Source organism: Ovis aries, chromosome 14 (assembly GCF_016772045.2).
Source record: "Ovis aries strain OAR_USU_Benz2616 breed Rambouillet chromosome 14, ARS-UI_Ramb_v3.0, whole genome shotgun sequence".
NCBI classification, from domain to species: domain Eukaryota; kingdom Metazoa; phylum Chordata; class Mammalia; order Artiodactyla; family Bovidae; genus Ovis; species Ovis aries.
The window spans coordinates 36,308,493-36,334,475 of NC_056067.1; the positions used below are offsets into that span (position 1 = coordinate 36,308,493).

General features: G+C 35.3%; 1 protein-coding gene across 19 annotated transcripts in view; it reads left to right on the forward strand.

Moving 5' to 3' along the window:
- Positions 1-25,545, forward strand: part of NFAT5 (nuclear factor of activated T cells 5) — a 185,602-nt gene extending 160,057 nt beyond the window's left edge. For 18 of the 19 annotated variants that reach the window (XM_060398434.1, XM_027978128.2, XM_042231858.1 and 15 more), the window contains 6 exons: positions 2,962-3,094; positions 7,385-7,465; positions 13,030-13,178; positions 13,984-16,468; positions 17,133-17,376; positions 17,782-25,545. In XM_060398434.1, coding sequence (XP_060254417.1) covers positions 2,962-3,094; positions 7,385-7,465; positions 13,030-13,178; positions 13,984-16,468; positions 17,133-17,368 — 3,084 coding nt within the window. In that variant the 3' untranslated portion in view covers positions 17,369-17,376; positions 17,782-25,545. The remainder of the gene's footprint in view (positions 1-2,961; positions 3,095-7,384; positions 7,466-13,029; positions 13,179-13,983; positions 16,469-17,132; positions 17,377-17,781) is intronic. The other variant, XM_027978129.2, reaches the window with a different exon arrangement.
- The last annotated feature ends 438 nt before the right edge of the window (positions 25,546-25,983 follow it).

The following is a 25,983-nucleotide window of genomic DNA, read 5'->3' on the forward strand; positions in this document are numbered from 1 at the left end:
TATGTGCCAGGTGTTTTATATTTGTTCCTTACCTTTTGAACTCGGAAGCACTACTTATTACACTTAGAGCCTGTATTTGTAGGACCTTGGTGTATATTCATTTTTGGTTTAAAATTTTTAAAAATTCCTTTATGTTCTGAAAAAAATAAAGAAATTTAACATTATATATCCAATATATTGCCAAACTCAAAGCTAAAGGTACAGTGCTGCCTAAGAGTACCCTCACTTTAGACACCGGCTGCAAGTTCAGGGGTCCCCTGAACAGGTCTCACTTCTGAACAGTTGGTTTCAAATTCAAGGATTTCCACTACCCCCAAAAAAATGGTAGTAGAACTCACAAGAACTCAGGAAAGCACTGTGCTTAACAATTTCAGTTTTATTATAGCAAAAGAACACAAATCAGATTATAATTTCTCAACTTCTAGCCTTCTGGGTTCTTTATATTGTATTTTTTAGAGAGTAAGAATTAAAAAAAATAAGGTGGAGCTTTGAAGAAGATGGTATTTTCAGTAGAAATATGTAAAGAAAATTCTTGGAAGAAATGCCCAAAAGATCCTCAGAATTTTGGGGAACAACTAGGCTAAACAAAGACTTGAGAGTTTTGAAGTTATATGTTTTCAAAGTGGTTTTCTTAGGAATTTGTTTTGTGTCTCCAGTTATTTTTATGTATGTATCCCCAACTGCAAAATGACAATTTTGACAATGATAAATTATTCCTTAGGAAAGTGAAAAATATCTAGCACCATTGCTTATAAATTCTGAAAAAAGATTTTATGCTGGGATAAAGAAAATTGTTATTTTGAATCCAACCAGATTTTTCTAAGAAATTAAAATTTAGATATTCTTCCCTTTTTACCTCAGGAAATATTCTACCTGCTCCACAGGCCTCCCAGCCCTTTGTATGTTTTGTGTGTATTGTAATCCTAGTTCAGTGGTAGTTAATTGCTCTTAATTTTTGAGATTAGTTTTTTTTTTTTTAATTTACTGTCAGTATTCACAGTTTACTTAGTTTTTAATTCAAATCATTTGTAGAATTTCATGATTTCAGATTGAGGATGTGTGAATAATTTGTTCATTTGATTTTTAAGTTCATTTGATTTTTAAGAAGTTTCAAATTAGGTTTGTTTACACTCTCTAAAACAAGTGGAGTAAAAGATTAAAATATATATATGAATATATATGAATATTATATATGAATATGAATATATATATATTCATCTGACTTTTAGATACTAATTCTGTTACTAATTACCAAGAACAAATTTTTATTTGGAAGAATAATTTCAGTTATTGAGTTGGTCAAATAATCTTAAGACTGAGAAGATACTTCAGAAGTCCATCCATTCAGCCATCTCCTTAACTGTAGGTAGAACTGCTTTTGATGTAGTTGCAGTGTTCAAACAAAGGAGGAAAAATGAAGGTGGGCAAGATTTTAAAATTCTTATTTCTTAGAATTTGAGTCAATGCAGATACATTTTTTTGATGGCTTCATATACAATTGAGTATGTGCTTTCAGATTTTTGCCCCCTAATTCCTGTGGATGTATACATTTATATGTTTTTCCACCTGAATTAGAAATGTGATTTTTTTGAGATAGCTAACTGGACTCAGAAAGCATTCTACTATTGCCATAAATAAAAAGCTATTTTAAAATTTGTGACTATTTCGGAGCATGTTTTAAGATGGCTTAGAAACAAATTAGGTACTCAAAAATCGAAATCTTGGTTTCATTTGTCATGTTCCGTTCAACTGAGTCAGCCAACTTCCAGAGTCTGACTAAGTGAAAAATGACATTAAACTCATTTCATCCTCAGCTGTCACCATTGGCCTCCTGCATATCACATACTGAATACAAAAGCACAGTCACTCCCTTTTGCTGTTCTTTTCCAGTACTATAACATAGCAGGGAAGAAGAGAATAAGTCAGATGCAGTTCATGATATCTTCTAAGAAGAGGTAGTCCCCTTAAATAAGTGCTGCTGAAGCAGTTATGAAATTCTTCCCTTCTTTTAAAAGGAAGCTTCTACCACTATTTTCACACACAAAAAAATGACCTTGATTTACTAGGTTTTGGGTAAACTAAACTCTGTTGACTTTAAATGAGAATTAGTTACTAGTTTTAAATACAATTGAAATATTTTAAATTTAAATAGACTAAATGAGAATTAGTGGTTAGAAAGCAGTGAACTGCACTGCAAAGTACATATCACCCTTAAGGTTTACAAAGCATACGGTAACTGACATTGTGCTTGGTGGGCTTTTTTTTTTTTTCCCTTGAAAATATACTCATTCTCTTTTTCAACAAATCTATTTGAGTATATTCTGTGTGAGGTGCTTAATAGTGGAGATAGGATGAAGAACAGAACATCCTAGCTTCTCTTGGAACTTGCTTTCTTGTGGTTGTAGAGGGGACGAAAAACAAGCAGATAATCACAGTAATTTCAGGTGGTGGTAAGAAATAAACAGGATTCTGTGATCAGATTGGAGAGGGGTGCCACTTTAAAGAGGATGGTCAGAGAAGGCTTCTCTGAGGAGATGACATTTGAATGAGACCTGGAAATGGGTAAGGAACTGGATATTTAAAGAGATAAAGGAGAATAGTATTCCAGTGAAAAAGAATAGAAAAATTGTAAAGGCTCTGAGGTAAAAATGAATTTAGTGTGTTAGTGTAAGAAGGTCAGTGTGACTGGAGTGTAACAAGCTAGAGGAGATTGGGAATGAGATAAAGTTGATAGGACAGGGACCTTTTATGCCATTGCAAAATATTGGTGTTTTACCTTAAAAGCAATTTTAAGATTAATGTCATGATGCCCATGGACCCGAACTTTTAAATAATACTTTTCCCCCCAGTCAAACTTTTTAAACTTTACAGCTAACAGGAAAGTACTTAATTATATTTTATTTCAAATTTTTAATTTACATATTGCTTTATTTCTGCCTCTTGTAATTTTCTTTCAATTAGAATCATCTTATTGTGAAGGTTCCCCCATATCATGATCAACATATAACTTTGCCAGTAGCAGTGGGAATATATGTAGTAACCAATGCTGGAAGATCTCATGATGTTCAGCCATTCACTTACACTCCAGACCCAGGTATGTCAAAATAAAAAGTTCTGAATCAAAAGGAGTAATCCATTTCTGCTTCTTCAGAAGACTATGAAGATCAGCCAACTTAAAAGAGGAAGTAGTGTGCAAAGGTAAATTGATTCCCCTATTTTTTGGAGATGTCATTATTTCCCAAGAAGATGGCCACCAAACTCTGCTTTTACTGTTAGTTAAGAGAACCATTTCTGCCTTAGGCTGTAGTAATAAAAGAAAAGTTAGGAATTCTCTGAAGTCAGGCTCTCCAGAGTTATCATACAAGTACTCCGATAAGGTAAGAATTACCATTCATTGAATACCTCTTATGTACAGAAAGGTGAAAGTGACTACTTAAGGAAACTGCTAGTAGTTTTCAGTCTGGCTGTCTTACAGGATGCATTTTGGGAGAGGTGAAAGAGAATCTCAGAGAGATAAGTGATAATATCACTTAAGAGATAAGTGAAAATAGAGTCATATGCCTGTAACATTTTCTAATTTGTGTAGTCAAAAATATCAAAGACTTCTGGTGAATAAGTATTTTAAAAATAACTTTTGGCATTTAGGTGAAACAGGTGCTTTAGAAACCAAAGCAGTTGTTTAAAAATTTATATCTCTGGGTAAGAAGTATCTTAAGAGATTTTTACCTACATTCATTTAGTTGCCCGGAGAAGCCTTTTCCTGGAAAAGTAGAGAAAACATTTTGGAAATGGAAACGCTTCAGATGTTTTGTTGATGTAGTCTTGGCTACTGCCATGCTGCCATTGATTTACTCCATTCATATTTCAGGCATGCTCCAGAATTAGAAGTTCTTCCATATCTCCAAGTTTACTGATAACATTTTTCCCAAATTGTTCAGAATTCAGTGAGGTGCAAAGTGGAAAATGGTAGCAAGGAAAGAAAGCCCTGGTAACAGAAGTGATGAACACAGTAGCTATGACAGAGTTATAATTAGTCTTGATAATTATTCTCTATCACTTAATGTTATCTGTTCCCTTTTTCTTTTGTAAATCATGTCCAACTTTCACAATGTTGGTTATTTCCCACCAGTTTGTTACAAAAGTGTGCCATAATATAGCCCTAATGAAATTATTTAGTATTTCTCTCAGAATAAAAGATCACATGTAGAAATTTCAGACAGAAGAAGACAAAGTTTGGAAATAATATACTGGCTTCAACAAAACTAGGAAAGAGGATACTGCTGCTGCTGCTGCTAAGTCGCTTCAGTTGTGTCCGACTGTGTGCGACCCCATAGATGGCAGCCCACCAGGCTCCGCTGTCCCTGGCATTCTCCAGGCAAGAACACTGGAGTGGGTTGCCATTTCCTTCTCCAATGCATGAAAGTGAAAAGGGAAAGTGAAGTCACTGAGTTGTGTCCAACTCTCAGCGACCCCATGGACTGCAGCCTACCAGGCTCCTCCATCCATGGGATTATCCATCCAGGCAAGAGTACTAGAGTGGGGTGCCATTGCCTTCTCCAAGAGGATACTGGTTTATACTTAAAAATCAAACAGTTGATTGTTTTCTTTCTAGGAAAGTCTCAAAAATCCAAGAAAACTTGATTTAAATCTAATGGTAGTTAAAGCATTTTAGTAATTGCTAGAGTATTTAGCATTTTATGTGAAGAGAAGCTTGCTCATAGAGGGAGAAAAATGGCATACAGTAATTAATACATTCATATGGGAAGGGGAGAAGGAAGTGTGTGTGTGGGGAGGGGGAATAGCTTTATAGTTCTACCATCCTTAAAATACTGAGATTTTGTTGTCTTTGTTTCTTTTTATTGATCAATAATAAAGAACTTCAGGACTTTGAAGTGCTTAGCATCAGCACTATGAATGTTCATTTCTTAGTGATGAATGCTCATTATTAAAATTTTTCCTTTGATAAATTGCCAAATATAAAGCCTACACTAATTGGCTATATTTGGCCGCATTTAGACCATCAATGACATATGTTTATTCTTTTATGTTTTTCCCCCTTGTATTTTATATATACTAGATAGCAGTTGCTCTCAGAAACTCTTATTTGAATAAAAATATTTTGTGCAAATTTTATAGTGAGATCTAATGCTTCAGTTTCTGCCTTTATGATATAGCTAATTAAAGAATCTCCCATAATTTCACTTTTTTGTATTTTTATAAAATGTGAATGTCTTTTTAGGTGTGAACATGAGAGAATATTTCAGGAAAACTTGGTTATGATAATTTGCACTGTCTCATTATGATAAACTAATTGCTGTTTTGACTCAGCTGGGGACTGTGGTTAAAGATTTGCATATTCAGTGGTATATAATAATTATAATTATAGGCCTTCCCAGATGGCGCTAGTGGTAAAGAACCCGCCTGCCAATGCAGGAAATGTGAAAGATGGCGGGTTCGATCCCTGGGTCAGGAAGATCCTCTGGAGAAGGGAATGGGAATCCACTCCAGGATTCTTGCCTGGAGAATTCCGTGGACAGAGGAACCTGGTGGGCTACAGTCCATGGGGTCACACAGAGTTGGACGTAACTGATGAGATTTAGCAGTTAGCACATAGTAATTATAACAGCTAAAATAAGACCCATCCTCATTTTTGTGAGTTAAGAGTAGAAATGGTGACTGCTACACCATTTTGTCTAAATAAGTTACAGACAAAAAAATAACAAATAAATATATTTTATCCTAATTTGACCTAGATACCTTCATAATAACCTGGAAGGCCAGTTTTGAATTTAGGATTTTCAGACTGCTTGGAGGTCCAAACTGGAATATGGCCACACGAAGAAAAAGGATTTCCCAGCCTGCCACCCTTCTTTTCCCTCTCCTGGCTCCATCCTCCACCTGGAGGGCCGTGATGCACCAGCTCTGTTTACCCTATAGGCTTAAGATGGCACACATAGTCTATAGAGTAGCTGTGCAGAAAATTTTGGTATCTTATGTACTTGGGTACGTAGTCTAAAAGGATTGGAGCAAGGGCTCAAGTGAATGTAAACTGGCTCTGCATGCTTTGCCAGACACAAGCCCCTCTAAAGCCCTCTGAGTCTATACTGCCAAAAATACATTACATGTGCATCCTTTTAGACCATTACTTTGCAGACTTAAAAAACCTGTGTTTCATTGCTAGTCACTGAACCATTGCTTGACCATTAATTTGTTTTACTTCCGTCTTTTAAGACACAGAAATTGTATTAGTTGTTTTTTTGTAGTGACTCTGCAGTGGTAATTGCTGTAAGAAACGGAGGACAAAATACTCATTCATAATTTTTTGTTGCTTTAAAAACAAATGACTAAAACTTGTGTTTAAAGTAGAAATTTAAAAAATTTTTGAAGATTAGTTTCCGTTCTTAAATCTGTAATTGTTAGAATAAATGTTATGCTTTAAAATTGTCTATGAATTTCTTTTCCAGTCAGTTCTTTTCAGTTTGATAATTTCATTCAATTAAACAGTTTGTTCAGATTATCATTTGTTGGCCCTTACATACAGCATGCTTAGATAAATGTTTTAACCTCATTCTTAGGAGACATGTACATTTTGTCTCTTTGTTCACAGTTAATTACCTTAATATTCTCATCATTTTGTATTATGTCAAGAATAAATTGATAATAAATTGGCTCAGTTCTTATTTTGAATAAGTTAGGGAATATAAATATATTAAAAAATAGAAATTAGCATCTATTTAAATAAAATTATTATACAGTCATTTTAAGAAAACCTTTTTAGTTGGAATTTAACTTTACCATTCAGAACTGATCACTACTCTTAATGCTGATTAAATTTAAAATTTTCATAGTAGGTATACTTGATATGTGTAGATATAATAATGTAGCAATTCTTCATTAATAATAGCAAAGATTATTATTTCTAAGGCTTTATAAAAAAGTAATACTATATATTTTGTATATTCAGCACAGTTTTTTTAAAAAAATCCTCAATTATGTTTCTGAATCAGTATTTTTAAAATCATTTACATAGGTGAATGGTGAATTTTTTTCATGCTAGTGTTACAGTATATTTAGTGTTAATACTTTTTAAAGATCTCATGTCAATCTTCTACTCATTTGTACTGTTACAAGAAAGAGTTTTAAAAGTTGCTATTATTTTTATTTTGTTTTAATAAGCAGCATATGCTTCTGCCCACTTGGAGAGTGGTACATTTTAGAGGGTAAACTGGTGGTTATAGATTATAAAAACTCATCTGAACCTAGAATTTCTGCTGAACAAATAATTTAATAATGCTTTGTGAGAAAATATTCCTGTTAAAGAATTTTAAGATATATATTTTTCAGGATAAGTTTAAATAAATACATTAATCTTTTTTAATAACAGCAGCTGTTGCTTTGAATGTGAATGTAAAGAAGGAAATATCTAGTCCGGCAAGACCTTGCTCTTTCGAAGAAGCCATGAAAGGTACCAAGTTAATTATTCTCAAAAATTGTAAATCAGTGATGCTATATATTTTCACTAACAAACCTTACTATTTTATTTACTGTTGTGTACTTGAAACAGTTAGCAGGTTATCTTTGATATTGTAAAATAAATACTTGTTTAACTTCACTGAATGCAGAGACTTGCTTCCTAATTTGATATTTCCCTTCATTTGCCATATAAACAACTTTTAAAAAAACATGTTACAGATAAGGAGTTTTTGTTTTGTTTTTTATTCCCTAATATTAAAAATCTTAAAAGTATAATAGAGTATGATAAGGTATGAAAAATAGCTGTATAAAGCTTCTTGCTGCCAGTGAGTAGGACTTAACTTTGAGGCCGAAGAACCAAAATAAGAACTACTGGCATTTGAAAAAGTTGCTTTAGGTACCATTCTTTCTTCTGTCATCATTATTTCCAAGCAGACAATGACAATATCTTCAGTTTGTTATAATGTGTTAGAGTAGACGCTTTTCTTAGCAGATTTCTAACACATCTGTGATGCTCAATTATGATGCTTTTGTGCTATTATATGTTAAGATGTCAATCACATAACGGTCATTGACTTATTCTATAATTCTAGCTTTTTCTTACACTTTGCCATTAAATTCATGAGTTAAAATTTTTATATACTTACATTTTTAAGGGGCATAATATCCTTAATACATTTTATCAAATTCCATGGAATTTTTCCCTGTGTCGTAGTAAAATTCAGCATTCACATGTACAGTTCAGTACGGCTTGCCATTATAATTTCTGACCATCAACACTTCCAAAATAGATTAATTAGGAATTATGCACTAGTGTGAAAAGAAGAAAAGTGAAAAGCAAAGGAGAAAAGGAAAGATATACCCATTTGAATGCAGAGTTCTAAAGAAGAGCAGGGAGAGATAAGAGAGCTTTCCTCAGTGATCAGTGCAGAGAAATAGAGGAAAACAATAGAATGGGAAAGACTAGCGATCTCTTCAAGAAAATTAGAGATACCAAGGGACCATTTCATGCAAAGATGGGCTCAATAAAGGACAGAAATGGTATGGACTTAACAGAAGCAGAAGATATTAAGAAGAGGTGGCAAGAATACACAAAACTGTTCAAAAAAGATCTTCACGACCCAGATAATCACGATGGTGTGATCACTCACCTAGAGCCAGACATCCTGGAATGTGAAGTCAAGTGGGCCTTAGGAAGCATCTCTACGAACAAAGCTAGTGGAGGTGATAGAATTCAAGTTGAGCTATTTCAAATCCTAAAAGATGATACTGTGAAAGTGCACACTTAATATGCCAGCAACTTTGGAAAATTCAGTAGTGGTCACAGGACTGGAAAAGGTCAGTTTTCATTCCAGTCCCAGAGAGAGGCAATGCCAAAGAATGCTCAAACTACCACACAACTGCACTCATCTCACGCACTAGCAAAGTAATGTTTAAAATCCTCCAAGCCAGGCTTCAGCGATATGTTAAACCATGAACTTCCAGATGTTCAAGCTGGTTTTAGAAAAGGCAGAGGAACCAGAGATCAAATTGCCAACATCCGCTGGATCATTAAAAAAGTGACAGAGTTCCAGAAAAACATCTACTTCTGTTTTACTGACTGTGCCAAAGCCTTTGACTGTGTGAATCACAACAAACTGTGGAAAATTCTTCAAGAGATGGGAATACCAGACCAGCTGACCTGCCTCTTGAGAAACCTGTATGCAGGTCAGGAAGCAACAGTTAGAACTGGGACATGGAACAACAGACTGGTTCCAAATAGGAAAAGGAGTACGTCAAGGCTGTGTATTGTCACCCTGCTTATTTAATTTATATGTAGAGTACATCATGAGACACACTGGGCTGAATGAAGCACAAGCTGAAATCAAGATTGCTGGGAGAAATATCAGATATGCAGATGACACCACCCTTATGGCAGAAAGTGAAGAAGAACTAAAGAGCCTCTTGATGAAAGAGGAGAGTGAAAAAGTTGGCTTAAAGCTCAACATTCAGAAAACGAAGATCATGGCATCTGGTCCCATCACTTCATGGCAAATAGATGTGGAAACAGTGGCTGACTTTATTTTTCGGGGCTCCAAAATCACTGCAGATGGTGACTGCAGCCATGAAATTAAAAGATGCTTACTCCTTGGAAGAAAAGTTATGACCAACCTAGATAGCATATTCAAAAGCAGAGACATTACTTTGTCAACAAAGGTCCGTCTAGTCAAAGCTATGGGTTTTTCCAGTAGTAATATATGGATGTGAGAGTTGGACTATACAGAAAGCTGAGTGCCAAAGAATTGATGCTTTTGAACTGTGGCGTTGGAGAAGACTCTTGAGAGTCCCTTGGACTGCAACAAGATCCAACCAGTCCATCCTAAAGGAGATCAGTCCGGGTGTTCATTTGGAAGGTCTGATGTTGAAGCTGAAACTCTAATACTTTGGCCACCTGATGCGAAGAACTGACTCGTTTGAAAAGACCCTGATGCTGGGAAAAATTGAGAGCAGGAGGAGAAGGGGATGACAGAGGATGAGATGGTTGGATGACATCACCAACTCAATGGACATGAGTTTGGGTAAACTCTGAGAGTTGGTGATGGACAGGGAGGCCTGATGTGCTGCGGTTCATGAGGTTGCAAAGAGTTGGACATGACTGAATGACTGAACTGAAGTGCATAATTATCTGATTTAACTACAGGACAATTTACAAGTCTCTGCTTTGGATAACCATGGCTAACATTTCTTCAACATATATTAAGTGCTAGTCAGCATGCCACACTCTTTACCAGCATTATCTTGTTTAGCCAAACTCTGAGGTGGATAATTTATGATTCTCATTTCACAGATGAGGAAATCAAGATTCCTGAGAGGTTCTATAATTTGCTGAAGGTCACTTACCTAGGATTTTAAAAGATAGATCAAGTTTTAGTGTGTAAGGTAACATCTAAGCAATAATAATTCAAACCATGTTCATTAGGTTAATAATAGCATAATTAATCAATCATTAAAGAAAGTTAGGGACATTTGTGATCTTTCCTTTGGCAGCTTTGATGGGTTCATGCTTTTCTCCAAAAATGCCTAGATGCTTTTTTCCTAGAGTATCAGGGAGGCTAATCTCATCCAATGTGAAATTTCTCATACAGGATTACAGATTGAAGGTTAAAAGGTGTTAAACACTATGTTTAATTTTTGGTAATAAAATGATATAGTCATTTAATAAAAATCTTTCAAGATTAAAAAATGAATAAGAAACAGACACATATTATTCTTTTTCACAATTCAGACCTTATTTTGACAATTTTATCAGCTGAAATCATGTAAAATAATTTTATGAAGATATAAAATTAAATTGAATACTAAACTATTTATCAAGCTTCCCTGGTAGCTCAGTTGGTAAAGAATCTGCCTGCACTGCAGGAGGCCCCGGTTCGATTACTGAGTCAGGAAATTCTGCTGGAGAAGGGGTAGGCTACCCACTCCAGTATTCTTGGGCTTCCCTGGTGGCTCCGCTGGTAAAGAATCCACCTGCAGTGTTGGAGACCTGGGTTTGATCCCTGGGTTGGGACCATCCCCTGGAGAAGGGAAAGGCTACCCACTCCAGTATTCTGGCCTGGAGAATTCCATGGACTGTATAGTCCGTGGCGTCACAAAGAGTCTGACACAACTGAGCGACTTTCACTTTCAAACTATTTATCAGTTTAAATTTTTCATTTGTCATTTTTAAATACAACATCATTAATTGGAGATTCCTGATCAGTTTTAAAAAGACAGTCGCTTTCAAGAGGGAATTTCCCTTGACAAATGGCTTATTTTTGTGATTCCTTGGAATCAGAGCTTTAGTATAACACCCAGGTGTCCTTCTTAGAGATTTAATTAATTATGCTTTAATGATGAAGTCTTAGCAACATAAATGACTTAAATTTGTGTTGTGGCATAATCCTCCATATAACATCCTTTAAAACAGCCATCAATTACAATAAGATTTAGAACTTGATATACAAATGTGACCTTACGTACAGACACGGAAAGCATTCGTTTCTTCATTCATTCAACAATATTTATTTATTCCCTAGTACGCACCAGGCAACAGCAAAATCTCTCGTCTTCATGAAACTTACATTCTAATAGAATCCAAAAGCAAGAATAGCACTTGATGTTACAGGATCAATGTAAGACAATACTAATTGTCTTTAAAATTATCTGAAGCTTTGACTCAGACAGAATTGAAGTTGAATTGTGTTGGTATTGATAGAATCTAGGTGAAAATAGATCCAGAGAACTCATGTGTAAATGATTGATTTCTTAGAGTAATGAAAGCAGAATATCAAAAATGGGCACTTTTTCCTCCCCTAGTATAATCATTTTTCATAGTGATTGTTTCTAGCCAGTTGGCTGTGAGAAATGTTGAATAAAGACCAGAAGATTTCTAATATTTTTAAGTCAAAATATTTACAAAAATAACTATCCTGCTTATATACCATATTCTATTTTAAAACTCTCTTTGTAGCCAGGATTTCTTTTTCAATATCAAACTAAGAAATCTGTGTATTAAAATATTGAATCACCTTGTTGTACACCTGAAGCTAATAAAATATTGTGTTAGTTTTGCAACTAAAAAAAAAGTTTAACAGCTGAGCTTTCTAAGGAATCTGTATTTCTTTACACAGGGTCTCAAAGTAGTAGTAAACTTTAGCTCAGAATTTGGCTATGTGTTCAATTCAGAAGCCTGCCATCAGTGATGCTTCATCAGTGTGCTCCACTAAGTGCCAGTGGCAGGCTTAAATAGACAAAAAAGGAGAAAGAGAATCAAGGGGGAAAAGTAGATAGAATGAAGTGGTAGAATCTACCTATCTGCTACATATTGCCTCTGCTTGGTTTCTAATCTGTAGCTACTTCTGAAAATGGAAGTAGGTGGAAGTAGAAAAATACTTGCTGGTTTTGCTTTGGAAATTTAATTGGTAAACCTAAAATATCAGTCATACTTAAATTTCTGAAAAGAAAAAAAATTAAGTCCTGTCTTGAAAAATGTGTTCATATGTCAGCTAGGCAAATTCAACTTTTCTAAGACATTAATTTAGAAAAGTGAATCTATTTGATCAGTTGATGGCATTATAATGAGAAGCTTGAGTTTTGTTGAGGAGAGAAATATTGGAGCAATCCTATAACCCCCTAAAGTTTGACTTTGTAATTTCCCAGCAGCCAGATACTAAGAGGAGAATATAACAGTTGTAACTGAGCAATTTTAACCTCCTGGAGATTTCCAGGCTGCATGGTCCTGTTAAGCAGTGTAATTCAGGGCCTTTTGAAGAGTGCTGAGAGGTACAGCTTGCTAACTGAGTGCTCAAGCTTGTTGATATTTAACTCATAGTCTCAGGCTACTGCCAGGAGTCCTCAAGGCACTGCTACTTAAAAGAGGGAGGACACACTTTGGGCACATTTTGTATCTCATGCTACTGTCAGAGCATCAAAAAATTAATGTTTTGAATCATGACTAAGGTATCAACACACAGTAGAATAATATAGTTGATTTCAGTGAGTTTCAACTTTTTTTTTTTTTTTTTGGTGTGTGTGCAGCAATGAAAACTACTGGATGTAACTTAGATAAGGTAAATATGCTTCCTAATGCTCTGATCACTCCGCTCATATCAAGCACTATGATTAAGAGTGAAGACATTACTCCAATGGAAGTAACAGCAGAGAAAAGATCGCCTTCTATTTTTAAGGTGAGCTACAGTGACTAGTGAGTGCCCTGTCACATCTTAACCTCAAATATAAAAATAGTAATATTTTGAGTAGTTTGATTTCTTTTCCCTGATTATGCTTTTTACTCTTCCTGTTTTTATAGCTGTTTCTCTTTGGACGCACTTAATGAATTTTGCTTTGTAGAGTAAATGATTTTATATTCAAATAAAATAGCCTTCAGAGCAACTTCCGATATACATTTTGTGTGTGTGTGTGTGTGTGTGTGTGTGTGTGTGTGTGAGTACACATTTTTGACAAGAGAAGAATTAATGCATTAGCTGGACCTTTGTGATTTTTGGTATAATGAAAGTACAGGTTTAACATTTTCAAAACTAGAGACATTTTATTTCCTTTTTCTTCTTTCCTTTTTTCCTTATTTCTTTTTTCCTTTTTCCAAGAAAGATTCTTCTTTCCTTTTCCATTTTTCTCTTATTTCTCCTTCCCAATAATGTTATAAGTGATGCACCAATGGAGATATTTTAAAATTTGCTAGTAATTCGTGAACCATAGAATTAATGTGTACTTACTGTCCTAAGCATATCAATAGCTGATTATTCTTCTGTGTCTACTTCTGTTGTTTGACTGTCTTTGCTTATATGCTTCTTTAAAAATCCTGATGATGGTAAGATATAATGTTATCACTGATAATCATAGTCTTACACTTGTTTTCTGAATAATAATATAGACTGGGAAATTGGTCCTGCGTATGTTTTTATAATAGTAATTTTTGAAGAATCGTATGAGCTAATTTATACATATACATATTATTTGGCTTTTATTTTTTAGACTACAAAGACAGTTGGATCAACTCAACAAACGTTAGAAAATATCTCTCATATAGCAGGAAATGGGTCTTTTTCATCATCATCTTCCCACTTAACTTCTGAAAATGAAAAGCAACAACAGATTCAGCCCAAGGCATACAACCCAGAGACCCTGACAACTATCCAAACACAGGACATTTCACAGCCTGGTACTTTTCCAGCAGTTTCTGCATCTAGTCAGCTGCCCAGCAGTGATGCACTACTACAGCAGGCTACACAGTTTCAAACAAGAGAAACTCAGTCTAGAGAGGTGTTACAGTCAGATGGTACAGTGGTTAACTTGTCACACCTGACTGAGACATCACAGCAACAGCAGCAGTCTCCACTGCAAGAACAAGCACAGACTTTACAGCAGCAGATTTCATCGAATATTTTCCCATCACCAAATAGTGTGAGTCAGCAACTACAAAATACGATACAACACTTGCAGGCAGGGAGTTTTACAGGTAGTACTGCCAGTGGCAGCAGTGGAAATGTTGACTTGGTCCAGCAAGTTTTAGAGGCACAACAGCAGTTATCTTCAGTTTTATTTTCTGCTCCAGATGGTAACGAGAATGTTGAAGAACAGCTTAGTGCAGGCATTTTTCAACAAGTCAGTCAAATTCAAAATAGCGTAAGCCCTGGAATGTTTTCCTCAACAGAACCAGCAGTCCATACCAGGCCAGATAATTTAATAGCTGGAAGAGCTGAAAGTGTTCACCCGCAGAATGAAAACAGTTTGTCTAATCAGCAACAGCAACAGCAGCAACAGCAAGTGATGGAATCCTCAGCTGCAATGGTGATAGAGATGCAACAGAGTATCTGCCAGGCAGCTGCCCAGATTCAGTCAGAGCTGTTTCCTTCATCTGCTTCAGCAAATGGAAACCTTCAACAGTCTCCAGTTTACCAGCCGACTTCTCATATGATGAGCGCATTATCAGCCAATGAGGACATGCAAATGCAGTGTGAATTGTTTTCTTCTCCTCCGGCAGTTTCTGGAAATGAAACTACTACAACTACCACACAGCAGGTTGCAACTTCTGGCACTACCCTGTTTCAGACATCAAATTCAGGAGATGGAGAAGAGACTGGAGCACAAGCAAAACAGATTCAGAACAGTGTCTTTCAGACCATGGTCCAAATGCAACATAGTGGGGACAGTCAGCCTCAAGTTGGCCTTTTTTCATCTACAAAAAGTATGATAAGTGTTCAAAATAGTGGTACCCAGCAGCAAGGCAATGGTTTATTCCAGCAAGGTAATGAGATGATGTCACTTCAATCAGGGAATTTTTTGCAGCAGTCTTCTCATTCACAGGCCCAGCTTTTTCATCCTCAGAATCCTATTGCTGATGCTCAGAACCTTTCCCAGGAAACTCAAGGTTCTATTTTTCATAGTCCAAGTCCTATTGTCCACAGTCAGACTTCTACAGCCTCCTCTGAACAAATGCAGCCTCCAATGTTTCACTCTCAAAATACCATGGCTGTGCTGCAGGGCTCTTCTGTTCCTCAAGACCAACAGTCAGCCAACATATTTCTTTCCCAAAGTCCAATGAATAATCTCCAAACTAACACAGTGGCCCAAGAAGAACAGATTTCATTTTTTGCAGCTCAGAATTCAATTTCTCCGCTTCAGTCAACATCAAACACTGAGCAGCAAGCTGCTTTCCAGCAGCAGGCTCCAATATCACACATTCAGACCCCTATGCTTTCCCAGGAACAGGCACAACCCTCCCAGCAAGGTCTATTTCAGCCTCAGGTTTCCTTGGGCTCCCTTCCTCCTAACCCAATGCCTCAAAACCAACAAGGAACAATCTTTCAGTCACAGCACTCAATAGTTGCCATCCAGGGTAACTCTCCATCCCAGGAGCAGCAGCAGCAGCAGCAGCAACAGCAGCAGCAACAACAGAGCATTTTATTCAGTAACCAGAACGCCATGGCACCGATGGCATCTCAAAAGCAGCCACCACCAAACATGATATTCAATCCAAGTCAAAATCCAGTGGCTAATCAGGAGCAGCAGAACCAATCAATTTTCCATCAGCAGAGTAATATGGCCACAATGAATCAAGAGCAGCAGCCCATGCAATTTCAGAACCAGACCACAGTTTCCTCACTTCAGAACCCAGGCCCTGCCCAACCCGAATCATCACAGACCTCCTTGTTCCATAGCTCGCCTCAGATTCAGTTGGTCCAAGGGTCACCCAGTTCTCAAGAGCAGCAAGTAACACTCTTCCTCTCTCCAGCATCCATGTCTGCATTGCAGACCAGTATAAACCAACAAGACATGCAACAGTCTCCCCTTTATTCCCCTCAGAACAACATGCCTGGAATCCAGGGAGCCACATCTTCACCTCAGCCACAGGCTACTTTATTTCACAACACTACAGGAGGTACAATGAACCAGCTACAGAATTCTCCTGGCTCTTCTCAACAGACATCTGGAATGTTCTTATTTGGCATTCAGAATAGTAAGAAACTCTTTCTAATTTCCCATTTCTTAAATGTTATTGGTTGAAATGGTCACTTTATTGTTACCAGAGAAAGCACAACACAGTGGTTTTAAGAGCATAGATTTCAGTTGGACAGAACTGAGTTCGAGTCCCAGCTGTACCACTTATAGACTGAGACTTTGGACAGGTTATTTGACATGCATGAGCCTCAATTTCCACATCTAAAATGGTGGCAATATTACAAACTTGACAAGGATATTGGGAGAATTAAAGGTGGTGATATATATATATAAATATATGTGTCTGCCATTTTGAGATATAACCTTGAAAGGAAGATGAAATACAAATGACAGAAAATTTTTCAGCCTGTTAAAGCAAGTAGTTTCTAAGGAGGTAGAAACCTATGTTTCTTTAATGTTTATGTGCCAAGGAAATTACATAGGATTTATGTTGATAACTAAGCAGTGTTGTATTTTTATACTGCTTAGAGAAAACCGAGGATGAATTCTACTACTGTTTGATGAAAACCTTTTTGGAGGCTGTCAGGTTCCTCACTTTTAAGTCTCTAACAAGTGAACAAAATAATGCATTTGTATACCCCAGCCACTAGTAAATACCTTCTTATGAATCTTAACAGAAAATAACTAATCAGGTAGCTTCTCTGTTTTCAATGTCTCTGCAGACTGTAGTCAGCTTTTAACTTCTGGACCAGCTACATTGCCAGATCAGTTGATGGCCATAAGTCCACCAGGCCAGCCACAAAACGAGGGCCAACCACCTGTGACAACACTTCTTTCTCAGCAAATGCCAGAGAATTCTCCAATGGCATCCTCTATAAACACCAACCAGAACATTGAAAAGATTGATTTGCTTGTTTCATTGCAAAACCAAGGGAACAACTTAACTGGCTCCTTTTAACTGGATATGTAAGTAATGCATTTTGGCTTCTTTCTTACTGAAAAGCATCAATAAATTTTATTATTCTTAGCATATTTGGGTTAAGTAATAACACTGTTTAGACTCTGATCTTTTAAAATATGGCTTTCTCACAAAATGGTACCTTTTTTACCCTGAATTGATTGCTCTGAATGATAACTTACAGTCATATTGTTAATACTGGGCATTCCTTCTATTATATGTTGGATAGAATTACATCTCATTTCACTTCCTCAAGAAGTAAACCTTGAATCTGAAAAAATATGACAGTATAAAGGTGGTAAAGTATCATTTATAGTACTGTAATATATTTTGGGATCATTCAGGGCAACAGCAACTTTGTAAATAACTCACCCTCCATAGTGAGTTAAATTAAACGTCTTTTTTTTTTTTAGAAATTCCATGAAGAAAATCCTGATTTCAAGATATCCTAAGATCTTGTGATTCCATGAGGATTATCGAACTGTTACTTTAAAAAGAAAACAAAATATGAAAAACTGTGATTGAGTAAATGGATAGATTTTACTCTGGCTGCAAAAGAGCACACCTTGGCTACCTATTGCAGTGATTAACCACCATTGTTAACATCTTTATATTTTATGTTCCTAATAACAGTGATGACTGAGAATCTATTTGAGTTTCCAGCTGACAGAATTAATTATTGCTATTTTCGTAGGCACTCTTTCTTTAAAAGTACAGTTTAAATTGACAAGCTGGATCACTCAGTTATTATTGCTATTAGAAAATAATTCATGTTTCATGTTTACTTTTGTTCATTTGTATTTTCTTTTCTGCATTGTTTAGTCAAGTAGTGGCTTATGAAAAAGTTCAAATAATAACTAAGGCTGTGATTTTTCAGTATAAAAAGCACAGCTATTGGCTATAGTGAAGGAATCTTTTCTCAGTTTTTATGGAGAAACTGAAGGGATAACATTCTGACAGGTAGGCTGTATTAAGAGCTCTGCACGGATAAGAGGCCTCTATCACAGACAACACACTTACAAATGGAACAGCTGGAATGCTATTGATTTTATTTTTCAGAGAGTCGTTAATTCTCTATGTTTCTGTTAAGGGTTTTAGCCATAACTGTGCATAAAAAAGAAATATCTTGCTATATTAAAAAAATGAAGGGGATGATATATGGTAAATTATGTTCTGATAGCCTCCTACAGTAGTTAAAACTGACAGTAATTTGAGTCTGTTTTCTTCTTATCCCAGTCTTGGACTGGTATTCTCTTTTTATGTTCATCTATGTTATCCTTCCCCTCTTCCTTTTATTTCAGACAACTAGTAATATGCTACTAGCTTTGTGACCCTGTAGTAACTTGAATAAAAAGACCATGTTGATCTAGGGTTACCCAACAACTCCTGCAGCACAGGCAGGGGGGTACCCTTTTGGGAACGAGGGGAACTGACTCCTGAGAAATAAGAAACAATGCATTTTTTCCCCATGAACGGTGCTGTTCTGAAGTCTTCAAATTTTTCCCTCTTATAGGAAGCAGTGTAAATGTTAATTAAAAAAGAGAGAGAGAAACTAAAATTTCTTGAAACATTGCTTCTCCCTGAGCTGTAGTAAGTGTGATGCACTTGTCACCTCAGTGCTTTACAGTTCGAAGTGGTCGTTTACCTGATGGTTCCCACAAGCCTTAGGCTTTACAGGGTCATATCATTGACTTAAAGTGAAGAATTCATTTGTGTTACATCTATAGAGAGCAAAATAACACTCCAGAACTTGCAGTTGTAGTATTAGTTATACAGATTTGGGTGTTCTCACCACCCATGGGATGCCTGCTTCTCACTACAACCTATTGTCTGGACATATGCTTACGTCTTATTCTCCTTTTGGCATGTAGAAAGCTGTTAATACAGTTTAAGGCCAAATTGTGTGTGGCTTCTATATGTAGATAAGATGTTTTGGCATTCTTGTCCGTTTCATTTATTTTTTTAAATGTACAAAAAATAGCCTGTTAATTGTTCATTCAAGGCTACATTTCTGTTTTTTGTTTTTGTCTTTTCTATCCTATACACTTAGTTGAACTTTGTGGAATTGTGGTGTTGGTTTTGTTTATACAGCCGGATTTTTCCCCCTTTTTGTGATGGTCTTCCTTGGTTCTTTGAATGTACTCTTCTTTGTTTTTTTCTCTTTGGTCTCATTTATTCTTCCCTCCACCCCCAACCCTTTCTTTCTTTCTTTCTCTCTCTGATTGAGAGGCATTGAATTATGTTTTCAGTAGTACAGGCTTCTTGCCGATATGAAGGGAACTTTTCAGAAAGAGACCTACTCTGGGTCATTTAATTTTGAATACAGTTTTCAATCGTTCAAGTTTTGGATGGTTTATATCTAATGTGTGTTTCATTTTTTTGGAAAGCTATATTTTGTATTTAGGAAATGGTATACTATTTTGCTATTTGTACTGAGTGAGTACATTGGCATAAATATAGAAATTTATATATATACATATATATAACTATTCTTTTTTTGCCACACATTTTTGTGGTAAATTTGTGAGTTTGTCTGATGTTCTACCACAACGTGGCGTCTGATAAAAGTGAGGGGGGGGGGGTTTGTTATGTCTTTATTGAGTATTTAAGTATCTTTTGAAACAAATGACCTGTTCATCTGTGGCCATTCCATCAGGCAGTTCCTTGATGTGATTAGTGGGCTAAAGTCAGCTTACTGTGTGTTCGCTGGATCTTACACTCAGCAAAATGTTCAAGTAAGGAAACCCATCTAGGCAGTTGTGTCAAATGGTGTTTCACAAGAATGAGCCATCCAGTCTTTGCTCACTATATATTTAATATTTTATTATTGTTGTTACTGTTATTATTAATTGGCTTTCTGTATTCTATGCCTTTTATTTATAAAGACACTAAAAAAAAAACATGTTTGTAATTTTAATAACATTTTCCCCATCTTGTAATGTCCAGAGCTACTTTATAAATTCTCTAAACCAAAAGCATTTTCATATATATATATATGTATGTATGCATGTATATATATATATGTATCTCCCCACCCCATCAGGAAAAATTACCCAGTATAGTTCAGGTTATGAGAAGGACCAGCTACACAATCCAGTGCTTCAATTTTAAAATGGATAACTAATTACAGAGGATTGACTGATGTTAGAAAGCTTATCCAGTGGTATAAAAATAAGTTAGAAATAAAATGCTGTAAGTTTATTTCTGAGTTTTCTGAATTTTTTCCCAAGAGATTACACAGGAGACTCAGGAAAGTCTATTTGTTCATCAAGTTCCACTGTTAACACTGCTCTGTGGATGAAGTGGTGGCAAGAAGACTGGCTTGTGTGCTGACTTCTGTTATTTAGCAAGAAGTTTATCATTGTAAAATGCTGATTGCCAATGCCAAGTCACCAGGGACCAATTTTGTGTTTTGTACTATCTCAGTTTAGAACAGAACATACACCTGAACTGTAGTGGTTTGATTGGATGGAGGCAGAAAACCCAGTTTTTATTTTCATAAATTTTGTGGTTATTTGTACAAGGGCTCTGCTAAGATACCATATTCTTAATTCAGTAACGATTTTTTTTTAACATTGTTAAATGTTCCTTACCGCTAAAAGGTCAATGTTAAGTACAGCATTCAGAACATATTATTTGGTTAAAAAAAAGTATTTGTCTTCTTATTGAAGAGCTAGCTTAGTTGTCAGTGGTTGATACTTATGCTAACAATACAGATTCAAGATTACTGTTACAAGTTACATCTATATATGGGAGAGATTCCAAGAGCCAGCAGAGTCCTTGGAAACAACAATTTACTAAATTTACTTATGGCAGAAGGACTTAAGTGAACTATAAACCACATTTTATTCCTTTATATTGTTACATTCAATTGTTCTTGCCTTTAGGAACTCACATGAATGCTTGGAGCTTATCTGTATGTCTGCATGATTGTGTGTGTATGTGTGTTTGTCCTTTATTCCTTATTGTCATTCCATTATATATCCACCAACATGGGAGAAGTTGTATACAACAATTAGAAGTTGTATTTTGCTTCTTAGCTTTATCTTGTTACCTTTGTAGTTAGAGTATTATGTTGTTATTTAACCAGTGCAAATCTGTTTTCGCCAGTCTCCCTAGAACAGGTTTTTAAAGGGCTTTGTTTATCATAGAAACAGTATTGCGAGGGACCTTCCTTCCTTTCTTTTTTGTACTATTGTTTATGCTGTAGTTGGGAATTTCATTACAGTGCATTTCTTGCCCATCAGAACCTCAGTTAATCCACCTAGGAAAAACTGTGTCAAAGGGAATGAGAAAGAAACTATAGAATAATTCCTTTTGACCATTTAAGCCATTATAAATGCTTATTTTGGAAAAGGATAACCTGTTTAGATGCATCAGCAATTATAGACCAGAAATTAAATGCTTAAATTAAAATTAATCAAAGCCTCAAAATTCAACATGGTTTTATAAATACTCACAGGGAGTACTTGAGAATGTTTTCATCTTTCTGGTAAGAATTTCTGTTTTAGTATTTGTTTTCTAGTTGATTATTTTCTAACTAATTGAAAATTATATTAGACCTATTAACTTCTGACCATTCTGCTTCATGACCACAGGCTTCTTCCCTTAGCCAGACAGCTATGTTATATCTGCATGCCTTAGTTCTGTGGAGGGACTTAATAGAAGAACGAGCGTATAGTTCAGTGGCTTTATTAGAAAAATGACTCGGAATATATATACCCCAGTGAATGGTGTAGTATAATCTCATAACATGTATTAAAAAGAGGTTTTCCTGTCTGCTTATTTGTGTCATTAGAGCTAAATAGTGAAGATGATGTTCATAATGTAGTAAATACCAGAATAATACCTAGAATATCATTTGTGACTTGTCCCAGCACTCTAATTACTTCTTTAATCCCCCTTTGTTTTTGTGTCATTCTAGCCTCATTTATTAATATGAATCTATTTTTACTCCACTTTCTCTTTCAGGAAATTTTTTAAATTAATATTTTATATCTAGATTAAATGCTTATGGAAAAGTGCCTTTTTACCATGATAGTGCCCCTTTCTTATAATTTCATTTTTCATTGTTGCCAAAAACACATAGGCAAATGACTTTAATAGTCTCAACTTTCATTTTTTCTTTCTGGTAATTCTTTTTTCCGTTTCTTGATCACCATAGAAAAGTTTCAAACCTTCCTAGTGCCCATTGGCAGAAGAGGAACAGAAAAGGTATATAGCTAGGATTGTTTCTTTGAAAAAGGATAAGTAAAAGATCCTCTTTTAGACTTTATATAAATTAGATAAATTTGTCTTCATCGTGACCAGCTGTCAAAAATTTTACTATATGTGAGACTATGGCTCAAATGTGTATGGTTACCTTTCAGAAAGGAAGTTGAAGCACCTGCTCTGCTCTTAATTATAAGATGGATGAAAATAAATCAATGACACATAGTTTAGGTAAAGCTTGGTGATGTCAATTTTTCTAATGATAGTCAAATAATTCATTGTTTGTGCCTCTTGCCCATCAGAACCTTAGTAATCTGCACATGAAAAATAGTTGCAAAGGAAATGAAGTTATATCTGAGTCCCCCAGAACTAAAATAATTCCTTGCAGCCAGATAGAGTTGGATAGGGTGTCCCTCTATTTGTTTTGCTAATTTTGCCTATGTTCCAGCTCCTCACCATAGTGGTGGTGCCTAAAGAAAGGCCATCAGCAGCAAACAGGTCAGGACAGTAGTGACTTAGAGATAGAGCTGCTTTCCCTGTGTGAGTATTTCCATTACTGTTGGTGGCTCTAAAGACTGCAGATCTTTATGCAATATTCTCAATACCCTAATGATATTATGCACTTTAATCATTCCAAAGAAGTAAAAAATGCTGTATAGTGATGATTCCTTTTGATGACTACATTTTAACTGTTTAGAATATTTATGTCCCTTTTTATTTTGGATAGCCAACTTGGTATGTTACGGGAATATTTTCTAAAATGACTGTATAATAGGACTTACTAAGGCTTTGAGATGTAACTGACTATAAGGGGAAATGATTACACTTCAGAAAATCATTTTAGAAACATTAAAATGTTCAGCTTGCTAATCTGTATGTTTGAGAGTTAATTAACCAGCTTTCTTCCTATATTTTTTGTTTCATATTAATAACATAGTATATAGTTTTCTACATGTATGTATAAACCAATGGTTCTCAAAATGTGGTCCTCAGCCCACCAGCCAATGTCTGTATCACCTGGAAACTAGTTAAAAATACAAAATCTTGGGCCTTGTTCCAGACACAGTGAATCAGAAACTCTGGAATGAGACTCAGCAATCTCTGTTTTTAACAAGCCTTCTGTTAAAGGTGATTCTGATGCATGCCAAAGTTTGAGAACCACTGGTTTAAAATTTATTAATAGAAAGGGCTTTTTTCCCACTCACACAATTATACATTGTTCTAAATGTAAATTCAGTTTAACATGGTTATCCATAATCATTTACTGGTAACGATAATTTATTCTCAGTACTACCTATAGAAATATATTTTATATACAATTAGTCCAGTTATTGATAATTCAGTTAACTTAGTTTGGTGTATTCCTACCACATACTAAAAAGTTTACATTAAATGACTGATTTAAATATATAGGTGCAATGGTCTATATTTTTATTTTAACTATGGTGACATTTAATTAGCTAACATAATTGACGGGTGCTAAAGTCTCCTGTTTATCCATAAAATGGGTACATTGTGGGCAGTGATAATTCAAGCTTCATTTTCATTGCCTCTTACCTTACCAGCAGACGACAGTTTTGTCCTGGCTAGACCAACTCTCAGAACAAAATTATTTGTCATTCCTTATATTTACATTTGTATCTGAGCTATTAAACAACATGGCTAGCCAGGTCAACAAAGCACCTTATTTAATTTCTTTTTTTAATAGATAAATCTCCTTTTAAAATAGCTTGCTTTATATGAAAGCTGATGCATTGGAAATATAACTACCCTTGGTTGGAACTTATGCTTCAAACAAGACACTGTATTATTTAGGCATTTCTCCCTTTCCAATTATATGCAACTAACTATAAGATAAATAGACTTATTTATTCATTTTAATCTCCCTCTATAATTCAGTACCTCCATAATTGCTGGTGTTTACAAATCACCAATTAATTCATGAAAGAAAAATGTACATTTCAAAATAAAAATCGCCACTGCTGTGTTTGCTTAATAGTAGCAGTGGAAATGTAAGTGGCTTACTCTACAAACTTTGGTGCTGGAAATACATAGGCAAACTGTTGGGAGATGCTCTAGCTACATTCCTGCTTTCTTGTTCCTGTTACCATCTTTATCACCTTATTGCATACTATATTCTTATTACATAAGGCATTCTACCATACCACAATATTATTCAACTCCAACTTGTAATATTTTCTTTAAAAGTTCTGTGTTTAACCATATTACCGTGCTTTCTTTTCCCAGAATTAATTTGCCTAATTTGAGATAGTTTGTATAACTATTATTATTTTAGCTAATGAGCCTCAGGACAGCACACACAAACACACACACACACACACATACACACACATGCCTTCTCAGATGTTTGAGAGTGACTTTGGAATCAGATTAAAGAACTGTCCTGCACAGAAGTGTTTATGACTTTCAGTGACAAACTGACTCCAGTGACATTGAGCTAATTTCTTTTGATCTAATGAATGTATCTGCTTCACCTTGTTCCCTTACTTTGAATTGATAAGCTCCAAGTATTTATTACTTTTTTCAGATACTTTTTACTGAGTTCATTCATTTGTTTTACTTAGTCTTTTAATAACTATACTACAGTTATTTCATTAACCTGTTCTCAAGTGGTTTAGCTACCATTCTGCCATTTAAGTTTTTTATTTAATTTTATTTGCTTGAGTACACTGATCAACCACTGAGCTGCCTTCTCCCATTGTCCTGCAATGATATAAGGGTTACATTTTTGTGTATATGGCTTTCATAGTTGGTATTTCAGAGCACTGACACCAGATACTTCAGTTTATTCTCTGGGGGAACTTCATTTGCATCTATGTTTTTAGCTATCTGTGATAACTTGTTAAATATTAAAAAGATATTTTGCTTCTATTGGAACATTTGTATACTCGCAACTATATTTCTGTAAACAGCTGCAGTCAAAAATAAAACATTGAAAGTTTTCATTTTGTAGTGGTTAACTGTCTTTTTTCCTCAGACTTTATGAGTGAAGTCATATCTAAGAATGTCAACTTTGAACAACATGAATATGTGACTGAACTTAAAGTCATTAGGAAAAGGCATGAAATAAAGAAATATTTTTAATAGTGACTTTGTACCTACTGTTTTACCAGGTAGTGTACAAAAGTGACTTAGTGTGATAGAATTTTTATTTGTTTTACTTAAAGTGTTTCATGTTTAGTAAAATAATACATACATGTGACAAGTTATGAATTGTGGAGGTGCTTTTGATGAAAACAAAGTCTCCCCAGCCCTCAGTCCCACATCCAGAGGCAGTCTCTTTTTATTCTTCTGTAAGTTAATCATTCAGAATGATTTTAGGTGATTTTAACATCCAAATGTATATAATCCATCTAAATAAGTTTTCACTTTAGGGGTCTAAA